The sequence below is a fragment of the Triturus cristatus genome, chromosome 7 (genome assembly GCF_964204655.1).
Source record: "Triturus cristatus chromosome 7, aTriCri1.1, whole genome shotgun sequence".
In the NCBI taxonomy this organism is placed as follows: Eukaryota; Metazoa; Chordata; class Amphibia; order Caudata; family Salamandridae; genus Triturus; species Triturus cristatus.
Window position 1 is genome coordinate 1,126,597,580 of NC_140590.1, and position 15,141 is coordinate 1,126,612,720.

At 44.5% G+C, this 15,141-nt stretch overlaps 1 protein-coding gene across 2 annotated transcripts in view; it reads right to left on the minus strand.

Annotated features, from left to right (window-relative positions):
* The window catches only part of LOC146811211 (uncharacterized), a 74,008-nt gene that overhangs the window by 15,992 nt on the left and 42,875 nt on the right, over window positions 1–15,141 (minus strand). For both annotated transcript variants that reach the window (XM_085618240.1, XM_085618241.1), the window contains 4 exons: window positions 13,899–13,931; window positions 13,414–13,446; window positions 12,676–12,708; window positions 12,483–12,515 (listed from right to left, as the gene is read on the minus strand). In XM_085618240.1, coding sequence (XP_085474366.1) covers window positions 12,483–12,515; window positions 12,676–12,708; window positions 13,414–13,446; window positions 13,899–13,931 — 132 coding nt within the window. The remainder of the gene's footprint in view (window positions 1–12,482; window positions 12,516–12,675; window positions 12,709–13,413; window positions 13,447–13,898; window positions 13,932–15,141) is intronic.

A 15,141-nucleotide genomic window follows, 5' to 3' on the forward strand; every position in this document is an offset into this window, starting at 1 on the left:
GCTGAGGCTCCAGTCTGCAGTGTCCAGTGTCTAACTTCACCCCTCCCCCACCAAACTGTGCAAGTTAAGAGGGTTCATGGGGCTCATAATAATGGTGCATTTGAGATAGTGAAGCTCATTTACATTCAGCGCACATTACAGACTGAATGGTCTTTGGTGCCTTAGCAAAACGTTTTAGTATGACAAAACAGGTCACGTTCTATCACTTCAGAAGAGCAGAGATTATAGGATACTGGAGATAATAAATGGTGGGTAGCCGCAGCGCTTGCAAGATGTTTTATGGCCTTGAGGCACTGAACACAGAAGGTTTTATTGTCATCAATTTCAAATCTAGTCAGTTCATTGGCTTCCGAAGCTTACTTGGCTTTTTGGGATTAGTCCTGAAACTGTAGATTGGACATGGGTTTGGGCACCCAATCCGCAACCCAATGACATGCCTCCTGATCTAAGAAGGCTTCAGAAAAGTAGCCACTGCAAATGGCACGGGTGTTTGTGCTAATACAATGTATTCATCTGATTCTGTAAATGTTCTGCTTTGAGCTATTTTTAGCAAAAGGGCCTTTGTGTTGATGTCTTGTTTCCCAAGTGAAAGATCGGAACATACACATAGTTTCAGATTTTTGAGGTAGGATTAAAAGGAGACTCTCTGGGGAATTGAAGGCTGTAACTCCACTACAGGTCAGGCGGGAGACGAGGATGGGCATACGCAGACTGCCCCTCCTAATGAGATTCAGGATGGCTGCCTTCATGACTGCAAATGGAATTGTCAGCGACAGGTAGGACACGCACTGCAGTGGGAGGGTTCCATCCAGCGGCTAAATTGTAAGAAACAATAGAAGTACAGACGTACTTTCACACAGGATGCTGTACAAACACACACCTACATGCCGTCGGAGCAAATTCACAATTATTTTCCTGCCATTAAAATTGCCCATACCTGCAAAAACAGGAGGACTGTGGCAGCTACTTTTCCTGATAAGGAAAGGGAAATTTCACTACATTTACATTTCAAATGTCTTCCAGGCTGCGCTTCAGAACCAGCATTTGTGTAGTGATGCCCCTCACAGTAGGGCAGTCTCCAGACTGGATTGCTCACAATAGAGGCACAAAGAGGTGTGGCGGCTCTGCACTGAAGTGTAATTAAGGTAGACAAAGGCTTTGGGGCGTGGCCGGCCGAGCAGCAAGATGGACGCTCTTTGAGAGTCTCTGCTGGCCGCAAAATAATTCTTCACAATCCTAATAAACTGGGAGCCTAAAACTGCCCTGGATGTAAAGCTTACATCAGCAACAAAGGCCGGAACCGGCTGCGGCACGTATAATTGAGGAGCAACTGCACAATTGTCTGTAATCAGAGCGCAACCCCCGACCGGCCTACGTAGTCAGAAGAAATAGGCAGATGCGTTGCCGCTATGACGCCAAGGCGGGGCATGAATATCCTGTTGTAAAGATGACTGGGTGGGCGCAGGGGAGTGCCCACCCGTGACAGCTGCAACTGTTATTGAAATAAGGCCGCTTAACAACTAACTGGCCCTGCCGGAGCCCAGGGATGGCGTGTGGCCTACCTGAGAACGAGCAGTGACTGCTGCGGAGAGACCCAGAGATAGAGGCCTAATATCGCCAAATGCCGATGAGGACTAGGCACCTACCTGTGTGCGTTTAATAGGCTGCAGACTGCATCGGAAGTCCGGTAAGGAACGGCTGAGAGTGCCAAAGAGGTACTGGGACCGTTTTCCACCAGACTGTGCGCGTTAACCGCGGCCGCCGCATTTGACTGCTGTTGCTCTGCATGTTCATAAAAAATAACAAGGGCCCCCTGTCCAATAAATGTACAATTCCTAGGGCAGGGTACTATGCAAGTAGAGTATATATCCCTAGGCAATATGGTCAAGAAGTATGTAATCTATCGATATATATGCGCCCCTCTGGTGCAATTTTATTTCCAAGAAACAGAGTGCAACAATGTAAAACCCAAATAACACTTACTAAACTTAAAAACATTCATTTAATGACATATTAAAAAACATTTCATAATACACTTTAAAATGAAAATATAGAATATTAAAACATATTATTACTCTTTTTCATCAATAAACACAATTACATAAGTGAACATTTCTTGGTGGCAGACAAAGGCTGCTCCCAATGTCGGCGAGCCCTGCTGTGGTCCCCCGCCAGGCAGGAACGTTGAGTCTGCAGAGTGAGCCTCTGAAGGGAGAGTGGAGACTGCTGCTGAAATTTGGCCGCTAAACAACTGACCGACCCTGGCAGAGCCCTGGGGAGGCACGTGGCCTGCCCGGGGACGTGAGGTGACTCCTGCGGAGAGCCCTGGCGGTAGCGACCTGATTTCGCCAAATGCTGATGCGGACTGGGTGCCTACCTGTGTGCGCTGAATAAGCCGAAGATTGCATCAGAGGTCCAGTAAGGAGCTGCTGAGAGTGCCAGTGAGGTCCTGGGACTGAATTCCACCGACGATGCGCGCTCGCAGCAGTCGCTGCATTTGACTGCTGCTGCACTGCATGCGTCCTGCGTCCCGGGCAGGAGGCTGCTCTCACCGTCGGTAATCGCTGCTGTTGTCCCCTCGGGCGGGATCATTGTGACTGTTGGGTGTGCCGCCTAGGGGAAGTGCATAGACTGCTACTCTGTTGCCCCCGCCGGGCGTGTGGAGATACAGGAGTGAATATTGGGGCTGGGAGCAGGACGTGTCATATAGACCCAAAGTGTGGATTTAAAACATCAACACTGCCAACAAAGAAACAAGTAGTGACGTATTACAGAAGGCCCTAAATCAAGATCTGCCTGCAGGGGCCCGTAAAGGAATTGTCAAGTCATATTGGGCTGGAGAGGGGGCAGAATTGAGCGACACGAAGTCCTAAGCCCAATGTGGACATGCCTGAGATCTGCTCCCCTTCCTCCTTTGACTTTCTGATTGGGGAATTGAATTACAAAATCCTGGCGCCATGAGAAAACATGATACCAAGCAAACAAAGCTAGCCTTTGAAAATAAAAGACTCACTCGCCAGTTGGATGCGGATACAGATGCGGAAACTGACCAGGGTGCTCAGAATGAGGCAGTGGGTGGAAACAAGGACCTTAGATCCCTACTTTTAGACATGAAGTCTAGCCTAAAAACAATGGACAATAAACTCGATCTTCTTACCTCGGAAATGGATCAGGTCAAGAAACAAGTAGACTCCCATTAGACCCAATTAGACCTATCAGACACTCACGCAATGGAAGTGCACAAATTCCAACTTGAAGCCAAGGAACAGCTGCTTTCCATGGACAAACTACTTAATGTAATCAGAGTCAAGAATGATGATCTTGAAGCGAGATCTCACCGAAACAATCTACGTATAATAGGCATTCCGGAAACTACGGCGATCTCCAAGATGGAAACATTTGCTATGAGACCTATTTGGCACAGAACTCTCTGGAATGTTTATAGTAGAGAGAGCCCACTGGACACTAGGACGTAGCCCACCGGTTGGTGCCACACCAAGACCAATTTTGGCACAGTTACTAAACTACTGGGATCGAGACACAGTCTTGCGCCTAGCCAGAGAACGAGGCATCGTTGATTACAAGGGTAACAACATCTCCATGTTCCCGGACTTCAGCCTGGCGGTCCAGGCAGCCAGGAGGGAATTTGTGGCACTTAAGCGTCTCCTGAAATAAGCAGAGATAACCCATGCTCTTCTGTACCCGGCAAAACTAAAAATAATGCACAAGGGTTCAGTGCACCATTTTAAAGACGCAAAATCATCCATGAAGTACGCAAAACATGTTGGGGGCCAGAAGAAAGTGACCAGAGCAGCTATGGCTGCATCACCTGATGTCAGAATTAGTGATAATTACTGAATCGTATAGCCTGGCACCGCCAGGTATTGCTAAATTGTCACTAACTTGCTATAAATCTAATTCTGCTATTGCTCAGTTGCAAATATCTCTAAAATGTTAGAATAATGTATAGTCGGCCACTAGCCGGTACTGCCATTTACATTTTGCGTTGTTATATTGCAGGTAGGCTCCCAAACACCTGTGCGGCCACCCCGCTGCAATGCGGGGTTGTACGCTGGTGCATCTATACCTCAAGGGAGATCTCCCATTGAAGTTCGCAGGGCCCTTGATTGGGGATCCTACTTTAGTTTAAAAGATGGGGGGTCGTATACTCAACCTGTTTGGGGGGTTGTTGTTTGCAGACGTAGGGATGGTAATGTTAATAAAGTTATACAGGACAGTAAGAAAATGATACTTAAATCTAGAGTAGGAATCCAGTAGAGGATAAATACAAGCTTGAATTTTACACTGGGTTCACCGTTTCATATACCACTAGGTCACATCAACAAGAATCGTTATTGTAACTACCCAGAGACAATAGGCACACTAGATTCTTCACCTAATGCTAAAGCCGCTCCTCCATGACGACCCTTAATCTACTTACTTGGAACATCAGAGGAGTAAATAACCACCGTAAAATCAGACTGGTACCCGCTTACTTGACAAGACACAACATAGATATGCTTTATACAAGAAACGCACTTAAGCAGCATTACGCAAACTAAGCTAAATAACAAGTGCTGGAGCTCAATCAACTCTTCTATCTATTCTAACTTTGCTAGAGGGATGTCCATATTGATCCGACTTGGCAAATATTGGACACACCAGAGGGCAGATATGTGGTCCTGGGTGGGAGGCTACGTGTGACAAAAGTTACACTCACTGCTATATATGGCCCAAATGTTGCCTCGCCAGATTTCTTTCAAACTGTGTGGGCTAAAATCACCCTGGTAGGACATGACACAGTCATATGGGGCAGAGACTTCAACGCTCTAATAGATAACCATATGGACAGGAGGGGAGGGGCTCGCAGACTACACCCAAGATCTAACGAGACACTTAACGCCATAATAACAGAGGGACATTTATTAGATATTTAGAGACACAGGCATCCGGATACATCTAAGAGCACATGTATATAAGCACATCATAATGCCTGGTCATGCTTAGACTACTGGTTGGTGTCACCAGACATAGCAGCTTGGACGACAGAGGTCAGACACCTATCCTGAACCTTGTCGGATCACGCTCCTGTCTTGTTGAGACTGACCATGCGCGAGGGTCTCCCTAAGGTTAATAATTGGAGATTCCCTACTCATGCGCTAACTGATACCATCTTCAGGGAACAAATCATAGGGGATATAGAAGATTATTTCGACACAAACGCAGGAACGGTGCAATTCCAAGCTCCTTTATGGGAGGCCTTCAAGCGGTTATAAGAGGGCAGTGTATTTCCAGACAGGCTGGGATATTGAAATCAATTAGGCTGACCATCCAAAAACTAGAATCTAACATAAGAATGCTGGAACTACAGTATTACAGAACGGGAGAACTAAAACTCCTGAGAGACATTAGGGAGCTAATTTCTGAATACGAAGCGGAGGCACCCAGAGAGGTGAAATTTTGGGGGAAATATGCACAGGCTAGATGATATGGCGAGGGAGACAGACCCAGTAAAACTCTAGCTCATATGCTGTGCCCACCTGGTAATGCTATGTTCATATCCGAGATACTGGATGATAACCACAATGAGGTCAGAGGCCCGCAAAAATTTGAGACCAAGTTACAAAATTCGACACCACATTATATTCCTCCTCCTCACGTACAATACCGGTGGAGGTGCTGACCTATTTAGATTCGATTGAGCTTCTGTGGTTGAGCAAGCGGCACTGGGCCTACCTGGATGAGCCTTACACTGTACAAGATGTAAAACAAGTAATAAACAGCCTGCCCTCGGATAAAGCCCCGGGGTCGGACAGCCTCACAGCTGCATTCTATAAAAGCTACGTAGACCTGTTAGCCCCCCAGCTCCTGACGCTGTAAGGACAAGTGCAGGAAACTGGGATTCTACCCCCCACAATTAGAGAAGCAATCATATTATTACTACTCAAGCCAAGGAAACAGCCCAATGATAGAGCCTCATATCACCCTCTATCTTTAATTAATACCAATACCAAAATGTATGCTAAATTATTGGCAAACAGAATGCAGCCCCTACCTCCCTGGATCTTCAGTCCCGATCAATCGGGCTTCATCCCAGGTAGAGCTACAGAACACAATCTACGCACCTTTTTCTCAGTACTGCATTATTTAAATCCCCAAACACAAGCCTTGGTGGTGCTTTTAGATGCCACCAAGGCCTTTGACTCGCTAGAGTGGCAATATATTTTTACTATATTAGCAAGATTAGGATTTAGCCCAACATACATTAACCAGATCAAATTACTGTATACAAGTCCCTCTGCTAGACTTAGATTAAATGGATTGGTCTCTTCGAAGATACCAATCACCCGAGGTACACAACAGGGCTGCCCCTTGTCCCCCCTGTTGTTTGCAACCGCTATGGAGCAATTAGCTGCTAGATTGACGCAGCACCACGAGGACAGGGGACTGGGTTTCTCCACCAGGGGAATCATCGTATCACTATACTCAGATGATATCACAATGTTTATTATTGACCTGCAGACAATTTAAACCCAGTGCTGTGGAAAATCCTAAAATTTGGGGGACTAGCAGGTATACAAATAAATTGGACAAAGTCGGTTCTATTCACACTCACGAGAAACACCAAGCCCTGTCAAATGGAGTACCCTCTGAAATGGGCTGAAGGACCTGTTTGATATTTGGGAATATGGCTGAGCAGCGATATTCAAGAACAGTGTGTCATGAACTATGGCAGGGCAGTGACATGGCTAGAGGGCAAGAGAGTTACTTGGAATAGACTACCTTTGTCTTTGGCCGGCCGTATAGCAATAGCTAAAATTGTTATTTTGCCTACATTTTTATATCTATTTATAAATATTCCACTTACACTAACACAGGCTTTCTTCAAGACACTTTAGTCCCTATTAACGTCATTGATCTGAGTTGGAAAACAAGCTTGGGTCTCATGTGAACTACTGATGCTTCCCCTGACACAGGGAGGTCTGAAGGCATCAACCATTCCGTCATATACATAGTGCGCCCAAGCTCAGTTCCTCCATTATTGGGTCCACCCTGTACCGTTTCAGCCTAATTTTGCAGTTGAGCAAGATAAAGCTGCACCCACGCCACTATCAGTTGCTATATGCCAGCCATATAGAAGACCACATAATTAGATTGACACAGTTGAGTCACTAAGATGGGTCTGGGAAGGTCTGGGAAACAGAGCCAAATTAGAGGTCCTATATGCACCCTTTATACCGGTGGTGCATAACCGATGTATCCCCCCAGTGGAGGACCAGTAAGTGTGGTGCTGGGGTGTGGGCTAGGGATAAACACACATTTGCAGATCTATATCCTGAGAATACATTTCGCCCCTTACTGGCAAAACAAGAATAGTTATTTCTATATCATCTAATATACAAGGCCTGCCAACAAGCAAACACCACCTTCCTAAGGCCCCCACCTAAGCTACATGCACTTGAACATTTGCTGACTGGCCCAACTCCACTCAAATTTATCACAAGGTTTTATAGCAACATGCACAACACTGCTCTGGTACTGTTTCCAAAAGCACTGATGGAATGGAACATTGAAATAAATCCTCCAAACTCAGAAGAGCAGTGGAAGTTCTGCTGCTCCCAACTACATGTGCTCTCTCTCAATTACAGGCTAAAGCTAATAAATTTTAAGTTCCTACATAGATTCTGTAGGACACCGATGGAGCTAAACTGCATGGGACTTAGGCCTGATGCTAGCTGTTGGAGATGCAGGGCTGAGCCGGTGTCTTTTCTGCATCTGGCCTTGAGTTGCCCACCTGTAGCAAAATACTGGGTTGATATCTACGGCATGATTGGGGAATCAGTAGGAACTCTAATAGACCCTACACCTTTCACAGGCTTACTGGGATACGTGAAATATACTCCGGTGAGCACACAGAAACTACATGTAATGCTCCTACTCCTGGCAAGGAGACGAGTGGCTATGCACTGGGGGAAGACCAAGGCACCATCGATTAAAGCCTGGTTGCAGGACATTGCCTACTGCCAGACCCAACATGCCCTATATTGGGAACTTATGCCCCCTGCCTCAAGGCCAAAAGATATATTGGGTCCAATCCTGGAATGGATATGCACATAACAAACTGAAGATACTGATAGTACTGGTCCTGATATGGTGGAGTCAAGTACCTAAATTAACATTACTCTACACAAAAGGTCCTAAATAGCAAAATACACAAATGTTGCTTTTGTTGTGGTAGTTAAATAAAGCAAAATGTGTAAAAGCATAATCGTATAGACATGTATAATGTAAAGTGCAATAAAACTCGCTGGCTCGATCTCTTCTTCGACTTTCTGTCCTGTAAGTTAGTTGTTCTGTTGTTGTAAAGTTGTATCACATGCAGGTCACCTACTGACATTGATCAATATGTATGTTATCATTGTGTGTGCAAAAATGTGAATAAACAAATGTAAAACAAACTAAAGGTAGACAAATGCTTGGTTTCACCTAATCAATCAATCAAGAAATATGTAAATTGCACTACTCACCCTTGAGATGCTGGGGGGAGGGGTGATGCTACTGCTCGAATAGCCAGGTCTTGAGTAGCCTCCTGAAGGTTAGTAGGTCCTGGGTCTGCCGTAGGAGGATGGGGAGGGTGTTCCAGGTTTTGGCAGCGAGGTGGGAGAATGATCTGCCGCTGGTGGTCGCTCTTTGGATGCGGGGGACGGTGGTGAGGGCGAGGTCGGCGGAGCGGGGCTGGCGGTTAGGGGTGTAGAAGGTGAGTCGTCTCTTGAGGTGTGCTGGTCAGGTGTTGTGGAGTGCCTTGTGTGCGTGGGTGAGGAGCTTGAAGGTGATCCTCTTGTTAACAGGAAGCCAGTGCAGGTCTATCAGCTGGGGTGCAATGTGGAAGTGGCGAGGGATGTCGAGGATCAGGTGTGCAGAGGCGTTCTGTATGCGTTGTAGTCATTTCAGGAGTTTATCCGAGGCTCCTGCATAGAGGGCGTTTCTGTAGTCCAGCCTTCTGCTGACGAGGGCCTGGGTGACCGTTCTTCTTGTTTCGGTGGGGATCCACATGTAGATCTTGCAGAGCATGCAGAGGGTGTTGAAGCAGGAGGATGAGACGGCGTTGACTTGCTTGGCCATGGAGAGTGTTGAGTCGAGGATAAACCCCAGGTTGCGTGCCTGGTCGGTGGGTCTTGGTGCTGCTCCCAGTGCGGTCAGCCACCAGGAGTCGTCCCAGGCTGAGGGGGTGGGGCCGAGGATGAGGACCTCCGTTTTGTCCGAGTTCACCTTCAGGGCCCCATTCAACCTGCAGCTCCACCCCTACTCACCTACAGCATCTTCAAAAAGGACAGTGCTTCAGAAGTTTAACCAGCAGCCATTTGCTAACAAAAGTGTTCATTAAATTTGTAAAGGGAGCCGTTTCATCGCCCCCTCACTCATACCAGTATTTGCATTCCCTGCCCTCCAGCCATTGTAATGCAGGTAATACACTTCCACTCCTTGGGAAGCTATTCTCATCTTCCATCTCGTGCCAATGCAAATCAGAGGTATTTAAATGTATCCAACTCTGCTGTATAATTAATACTCTGATTCGAACCTGTGGATGAAAGGCAGGATGTCTTTTTCAATGTGTACATTATTTCCAAGGTATTTTCTCGAAATATGCATCCAGCCATTATCTTTCACTTTTCAATTTCAGCCCTTGAGCTCATAAACTGACCTGGCTGGATCATTTGTCTAGCAGTAGTGTAGCAACAAAGAGATGGTTGTATCTGCTTCTAGTACCTATTAAAAATTTCTGATATAGCACAATCTTCACAAGTACATAATGTTGCTTCTTTATACATCCTTGCATCCTCAAACAGCATGCTGTCTCAAAAATATTCACTACAGTCCTTGAATCCGGCATTTAAAAACTTCCTTTGATTAAAATTCTGTTTGCCGCCTCTCCTTTTTTATTCTCTCTTTCAAATGTCTCTCTTCATCCCTTCCAGGCTCTGCATGCCTCCTCTGTCTCAGGACAACCTACTATGACAAATGCATGTTTGACTATTCTCTATTTCATCAAATTTCTCCCAACTCATTTACACGATCACAATCTTCCCTCCTTCTGCTGAAAGTCATACCTCTGCAACCTAATCATAATTAATCTCTTCTAACTCCTGCATTTAATCCCATCAACCATGTGCCACAGACCCATACAGCCATCACATACCTAATCACCGACCTATACAGCCACTCACACACACATACTCTCAAATGTTACAGGATACTGTTAGGAAATACATTTTTTTTTAAACCTTTGAAATTCATTTGAAAAACAATGTTTACAGGGACATTATGGATAGGAAATAAAATTTAACAATGCTTCAAAATTCACTTATAAAATCAAAGATTACAGTGTTGTTATAGTTAGAAAATAGAATTTAAAAAACCTTAGAAATTCAGTAAAAGAAAAAAGTTACTGGGACTTTATACTTAGGCTCAGATGTTACACGCAAAACACCATGGATATTCAGCATTTATAGTTACCTGAGCTAACTATAACGTATGCCCCCGCACTGCACTTCTTATGATCTCGCCTAGTACATCACTCATGACATGATCAGTGACATCACTGATGACATCTCAAATGACATCACTGCTGGCATCATCTAGTGAGTGTAAGTGTTTTGTTAACATTTCTGAAACTTAAAGATAAATACTAATCTACCCTATACGTTAAATTACTATACTCTCTCTACTACTGATGAGTAATACTATTTCTAAAGTGTCATCTGAGTGGCTGTGTGACTGTATCACTGTGTGAGTGGATGTCTGAGTGGCTGTATAGGCATGTGAGTGGGTTTGTACCTGGCTGCATGGCTCTGTCAGTTGATGTGTGAGTGGTATCCATTGTTGTTTTAAAATATGTTCCTACAGTGATGCTACATTTCCTAGGGTGTCCTTATGAGAAAAACAGTTGGAACACAGCAGCCTCAGCCACGTGTGTTCTGACATTGCAAGCCCTACCATGCTTGCCTTAACCACACATATGCCTTGACAGCGCATATGCCTTAACCACGCATATGCGTGGTCAAGTTGCTGGCTAGCTGGCCGAAGAGCAGGAAGCAGGAAGAGGAAGGATTGCAAGGCGGTGAGGTAAGTGGGGTTTTGGGGTGGTGGTAGTTTGTAGGGGATGGGGGTAGTTATGGGGGCTAGGATAGTTTTGGGGGCTTGGGGGTCTGGTAGTTTTCAGGGCTGGGGGGTCATGAGTTTTAGGGCTCAGGGTAGGGGACATAAAAGGGAATGTTTATAGGCTGGGGGGCCGTTGGGCTGGTGCAGGGGGCAGGCGGGGTAGGTTTTAGGTGGTAGGACTGGTTTTAGGGCTCAGGGAGGGTGGCTGGTTTTGGAGTACTTTTTAGGTGGCTGGGTTTTAGGGCTGAGGCCAGGGGACAGGAAAGGGGCAGTTTACAGTTCGAGGGGGCAGTTGGGCAAGGGGCAGGGGGCAGGGGGAGGTGGGGAAGGTTTAACAGGGTGGGGATGTTTTTAGGGCTCAAGAAGGGGGCTGGGGTAGGAGAAGAATTTTGAGGAATGGGGGTTGAATTTTAAGGATCAGGATAGACGTCAGGGTAGTTTATATGCCTGGGATGGATAGATTAGATGGTAGGGGGCAATTTTTAGGGATTAGGGGAGAGGGACAGGAGTGTGATCTTTACCACACATGTCCCTTTACCAGTCATGTATTTACCATAAAATTGCGTGGTTAAGGCATGCGTGGTAAAGGCATGTGTCGTAAAGACACGGTCATGGTTAAGACCGCGTGGTAAGGCATGAGTTGTATAGGCATGCGATGTTCCATCACACAAACTCCATATGGACACTTTTTCCTGAAGACTGGTACACCAATGCAATTTCCCTTTCCGGGAAACTGGTTTTAGACATTTGTTTGCATCACTTACTAGCAGGTGTGATCTCCACCTACCAGTATGAAATAATTACCTCTTATCCCATGCTCTTCTGCCTTTAATATCGTATTACTCTTTTCAACTGATTGGCTCACTCAGAGAATTGACATAGATACAGGAATGGGATGACACAGTGTGCATATATATGTACGGTATAGTCACACCTTTAGTTATGAACTTGAGCAGTAGCTTATTGATCTGCCATTAAGTGGTCTCAATACTCCTGAGCTTGAAACACGGAAACTTTGACTTTAACTAAAATCACAGGAATCACCACTAATGTAGTTTTATCTTTTTAATTTTGTAAACAAACACTGTTGTATTTAAACCACTATCCTTGTCATCAAACAGAGCTGATTTTTTGTAAAAGGGATGGTGACATCTTCTAAAACTAGTGGATAAAATGTCATGTAACAACCAAGAGTCGTGAAGCCCTATCTCAATGGAAATATGCTATCAACAGCCCCTACTCATAATTTTTGTACAATGAAAAGACATGAGTAATATAAATGTATAATTTATATGATATAGATGTATATATATTTTCCTTACTGTAGCTCCGGCTCCTATGTTCGTAACACCTTTCTAGAGGACAAATAGAGGACAGCATTAGTAGAGAGGAAGGTGTAATACTATAAAATATGATTCATTTATAGATCAAAAGCAATCCATATGTGAGACCAACAGTTTTCAGCAGGAGTTCCCCTTCACACTTCAACGATATAGAATCAGAGCTAAAGCTTACCACAAGTCCGGTTAGTGCATTTCCAATACCGCCCTGGGGAACAAATACACATCAGGTTAGCAGGGAATGAGACACATTGTTAAGTCTTCTGCAGGCAATATATGTTGGCGGGACTTTAGCAGTGACATACCTATCAAAGGTGCAGCAGACAGTAAGGTTGAGGGGGGTACCTTCAGATTTCCCAACAATCATGCTGGCATATCTTGTTAAAATACATTATGAGAAGCAGAACAGGGGGGCTTAAGAGCCAATGGAAAGAGAGGATTGTTAGACGTACTTAAAACACAATAGTTTTCAAACTAACCAAGTTTTAGGGCAGAGACTAGAGACAGAGAGAGGGAGAATGTCAGTGTGTGTTTGTCAGTGTGGGCATGTAAAGATCCAGGCTTAAATTTGACAGTGACTTCACCATACCAGACTGAAAGCCTCTATACCCAATTATATACTACAAATACACCCCCCTCCTCCCCCCAAAGCTCCGCCCCTGGCAGCAGGTCCAAAGGATACTGAAAATTGTGAACAGTAGCAGCAGCATAGATTGTGACATAAATCTAAATATGATGTTTATATTGGTGAGGTGTAACGGCCTATTCTGCAGGGAAAAGAGAAAACAGCAATACTGGGAGGAGGGGGTGGAATATTGTAAAACATGATTGCATTATCAGTCAGAATCAATCAAATGGGGCTATCTGTTTCTTGCAGGCTCCCTCGCCTGTGCTCATTCAAGGTAATGCTTACCGCAACTCCACCTAACAAATTAGCAGCACCGCCCTGCAAGACAAAATAAAGAATAACTGAGCAGCTGGCTGATACACTGTAATGTCTGCTATCGGGAATCGGTGTGGGAGGGACTTTGGCAGAGGAATAGACATCAATGGGACAGCAGTTGCAGTGGCTTAAGGGGCCCAATGCATCTCAGACATGGCTGTTTTTACTAAACAATTGAGATTTTGGGGTTTGTTTTCAACCCTTGCATGTGGGCCCATGGCACCCTTTCTGCACCACTGGAATTTGGTATCTTATGGGCCCACACATGCATGTTGTGTTGCAGTAGAGTCAACATTGCAGTTATTGTATTTATGATGAAGAACAGTAGTGGCACGGTAGATTGTGACACACTTCAAAACATGCAACAGATATGGTCAAATACAACTCAAGCATGGAAATATAATTTCTTCAAAATAATCCCTAATGCACCTATAGAATATGATTTAAATTTGTACCACGATTCCGGTGACCAAATGTTCCGCACCACCCTGGAGGAGGTAAAAAAGTCTGAATTAGAGGGGAGAACAAAACCTGTGTTGCAAAATTTCATTAAGTGCTGTAGGGTGGTCTGTCCTGTGAGAATCATATGTAGCAATGAGCATTTGTTTCACTGTGATTAACACTGCTCTATTAATTACCACAGAAAAATGACCGGAAAACAATTTTAGCAGAGAAGAATGTTGCTCACTCCAAAACATGAAGGATGACCACCTCTCAAGGCTCAGATGGAATTGTTTTTTGCACTGGCATAATTAGCAAAATTTCATGTCATTTTTTATAATCAAATGTGAACTATTATGCCACATTGCATGATTACATGTTGTTAGGAAATTTTGCCATTTGTAGTAAATTTGGTTACTGTGAATGGGCAGGAAGAAATCGAATGACATAATGAAAGCAGTCTTTGTTTGCAGATTTTTGCACCATTTAATTTCCATCAGAGCAGAATGCATATTCCACTGATCTATGAACATATTTTAAATCAAAGTTGCATCCACCTGCTAAAGTTCAAACGCCACCCTTTGCAAGTAACATATCAGCATTGACAAAGTGAGAGTGACAAATTGCGAAACCTATCAGGAGATAGATACCATGTAAATGACAAGAGTGGGGTTTCTATATATTCAGCAGTGGTATTTACCTCTCTCTATGATCTTGGCCCCGTTATGGAGGCCTGTATTGGAGGATCAGGTATTTCTGTGAATGTGACACTTGAATGCGGACAAACCGTCATTTATGAGTAAAAATATTCACTTGTGCTCACGCATGGGGTTGCACATACTTAAATTCCTCCAATGAGGCAGAATGTCCTGTAGGAATAACTCTGCTCAATAAGAAATGTTATGGTTAATCAAGGCCAAGGGATTTCTACCAAATGAATGTCCTTGAAGCGTTGTGAGTACTCACAAACGTTTGTCAGGCACGTTCCCATTAGGAGATTTCTGATTGAAAACCACTGTTCCTCATGAAAAGTTGCAACTATTCTTTATATGTGAAAGTTTATGCAGGTGATTCATCGTGAGACTTTTCAGTCGCAGGCTCATGAAGCAGGGCTAACATTCTATGGTCCGACTACATGGGAGCAGATTTGCTACACTGACATTATATTATCTGTAAACAACTTCTTTTCTGAACGTAAATTCACATTTTGCAAAGAACAAAGGTGAGTTTTCAATGAAGAGCAATGTATTACACACC